Source organism: Eretmochelys imbricata, chromosome 1, assembly GCF_965152235.1.
Source record: "Eretmochelys imbricata isolate rEreImb1 chromosome 1, rEreImb1.hap1, whole genome shotgun sequence".
Lineage (NCBI taxonomy): Eukaryota > Metazoa > Chordata > Testudines > Cheloniidae > Eretmochelys > Eretmochelys imbricata.
This window is the reverse complement of record NC_135572.1, coordinates 6,213,787-6,217,175: the sequence shown is the minus strand read 5'-3', so window position 1 is coordinate 6,217,175 and position 3,389 is coordinate 6,213,787. Positions and strand designations below refer to the sequence as shown.

The 3,389-nt window shown below is 41.9% G+C and overlaps 1 protein-coding gene across 1 annotated transcript; it reads right to left on the bottom strand.

The window, feature by feature from the left end:
- Positions 1–1,563: 1,563 nt before the first annotated feature.
- LOC144259676 (olfactory receptor 51G2-like) lies at positions 1,564–2,529 on the bottom strand. Its single transcript, XM_077807981.1, has one exon. The coding sequence runs from the start codon at positions 2,527–2,529 to the stop codon at positions 1,564–1,566; it is 966 nt and encodes a 321-aa protein (XP_077664107.1).
- Between the last annotated feature and the right edge of the window lie 860 nt (positions 2,530–3,389).

The window sequence follows — 3,389 nt, the reverse complement described above, 5'->3', positions numbered from 1 at the left end:
AAAACTCCTTCTTCGTTATACGTATTCCACTGAACACCCTAATTCCCTGGAGAAAACAGGATACTTTATTCAAGAAGGAGAAGCTTTAAGGGTACAGGACTGCAGTTTTGCTAACTGGGATTTTGGGGGGCGAACAATACAAGCTTTCCTTTTGGGAGACTGTGACCATGGTCACTGGAGGGGCTATACTGAGAATGCTCAATCAGGGCAAACTGCAAGGAATAGGGCAGACAATCCCCAAAACTGGTGGCTTATTCTTATAATTGAAAGTCTGCTTCAGTTTCCACAGTATGCATGTGATGAAGTGAGCTGTAGCTCACAAAAGCTCATGCTCAAATAAATTGGTTAGTCTCTAAGGTGCCACAAGTACTCCATTTCTTTTTGCGAATACAGACTAACACGGCTGTTACTCTGAAACCTGTCACCAAAACAGTAACCAAACAGCTTCTATAATACCTTCCTCGTTCCCAAGAAGCCAAAATACAGTTCTCTTTAAGCAATCTAGACTTTGGCTCCCACCCACACAGCCAAATTCATCTATTAAGGGTTATATAAAATCTTATTCACCATCTGTAAAGTTCTACTACTCTCAAGAGATCGGACACATTTCACACCATGTCAAATAAACACTTACAGACAATTCTTATTCACAAATCTAAGATTTATTTTAAACAAAAATAAAGAGAGTTATTGTGGTAAAAGATTGTTATACATATAGATATGAATCCAGTTCACAGGTCAGTTTCAAAGCAGAAATGGTGAGGCTGCCGATTTGTAGAAATCCTTCTGGAATTAATGGAAAAAGTCATAGTCCAATAGGCAGTCCATAAGCAGAGTGTTTTCAAATTCTTCCATGAGAATTGCAGGGCTAATTCACAAGTCCTCCATCTTGTTACTTGAACATCCCCTGAAAAAGCTTCAGCAGATCTGAGATAGTAAGGATCAGGCCCAAAAGTCCCTTTATAGCTGAAATTCAGCTGATTACCTCTTGTCCCCAAATGACCACAGCAGGCCTTCTTTGGGTGAAGAATAAGTAGTGTGCATTTTTGCTTTGAAATAAATCTCGATTTGCTATGTCTACACTGATAACTAGCAGCATTGATTAGCAAAAGGCCATTAACCATTGAAATGGTTCACAGGTAGTTGACTAAAAACTTCAAAGAGAAATAAAGACAATGATATTATTACAACACAAGTTTCATCAAAATGGTAATATCCTCTTTTGACCCCTGAGTCAAGAGAATAGGTCATGAAACATGACTTACAGGAACTGAAATTTATCATCTACAAGCTAATTTGGTCACACTGTTGAACTTTTAATAAGATATAGGTAAACCCAGACAAATACAATTAGTATCTACTTTTGATTCTCCAACAATACAGGCTTATATTTCAAGAACTCTAGTTTATTTACAGTGGCTTTGCTAGCTATCCATGAGGAACAGCCCTGTTTACCATTTCAATACTTTTCTTATATGTCCTTAAGGGTTCCTTTTAGTGACAGAGGCACTTGGACACCATGGGCCATATTGGCTCCGAGAGAGACAGATTAGACAGACCAAATCAGTGCCCACATTGGAGTCTGTTAGTGGAATAGTTTTGAAAGATCTTCATGATCCGTTTACGAATCTCTTTGGTTTGCATGCTGTATACAACGGGATTGAGCACCGGGGGGAAGAGGAGGTGGAGATAAGACAGAAGAATTTGACTCTGAGGGAGAGCGTGTTTCTTGAACCTGTGAATCATAGACAAACTGATCAGTGGGGTGTAGAAAAGCAGGATGACGCAGATGTGGGAGACACAGGTGTTCAGAGCCTTGAGACGCTCTTGCCAGCATGTGATACTCAATACAGTCTGAAGGATCATGATGTAAGACAAGACAATGAGCACTGAGTCTAATCCCAGAGAGGAAAAGAGAATAAACATACCATAGAAGCTGCTGGGTGTTGTGTCTGCACAGGCCATCTTCATCACATCTTGATGCAAACAATATGAATAAGAGAGAGGTTGGATCGTGCTGTATGGCCACCTCTTGAGAAGAATAACAGCTGGGATATGCAGACCACTACCCCTGATTATTATCGCCAGCCCTATGTTTCCTATCCTTGCACTGGTTAAAGTCGAAGCGTATCTCAGCGGGTGGCATATTGCAACAAAGCGGTCAAATGCCATGGCTAATAGTACAGAGGATTCCATGACAGAAAAAGTGTGAATAAAGAAAAGCTGGGTCAGACAGACATCAATGCCAATTTCTCTGGTGTTAAACAGGAAGACGCTGAGCATTGTTGGCAAGGTGGAAAGAGATAAGCCAAGGTCGGTGACAGACAACATAGAAAGGAACAAGTACATGGGCTGATGGAGATTCTGCTGTGTCTTGATCACAAACAGAATCAGACTGTTTCCTAGAATTGCAATGAGGTGCATGGAACAGAAAGGGATGGAGATCCAGGGGCCATCAGCTTCCAGCCCTGGAATTCCTGCCAGGAGGAATCTTGCAGGACTGATGTTGGTTTCATTGCAGGTTGGCATGATGCACTGGGAAGGTTCTGGACAGTTTCTTAAACCACATCCCCTACAATTAAAAGCAACATTATTAAAAATATGTGACACCATGACAGAAAATATGACCCATTCTGCCCCCACTCTTCAGACAGGTTGGAGTCAGAACCTTGATTAAAAACCGTGGTGGTACTCACACATCCCCAGATCAGTTAGAACATCCCATTACTAATAGTATCCTGTTCTTATATAGAGCTTTGCATTTATAAATCTCAAAGTGATTTACAAAGGAGCACAAGTATCAGTGGGTCTGAGTCAAAGCCCATTGACACTCATCAGAAGGAGGATGTAGATCCTCATTTAACTGAGGGGAGAACTAAAGCACAAAACAGGTAAGCAACTTGTGCAAGGTGACTCAGGAGATCAGTGACAGAACTCAGGTCTCCCGGCTCTCAGCTGACTGCCCCGTCACTAGACTAGTCCACACCCTCTCCCCTAGATGGAGCTTGACATATGAAGACTTGTATGAACTCATTATTAAAGGGAACATAACAAAAGGCGAGTGGACCTGCACCTAAACACTGGATCAATGATGTGTATTGTGAATGGTACATGGGCTGAGAAGCGTTCATAGAAACTTCTCAGTGATGACTGACAGGGACTTGTCCAAAGCCACAAAAGGAGGCTGTGTTAGAACAGGGAACACAATCCAGCTCTGCTGTGTTTTAGCTCTAAATAAGGATGCCCTCGCTGTTGTACATGATGTTATTATTGGAGGAAGGGAAGGGGCCGAAAAGAAAAGGAGCCTCTGAACTCTGTGAATGTTAGCTCTGTCCTATCTTCATTCTAGATGCCTCCTTCGCTCACACTGAGTGAGATCCAGTCCTGTG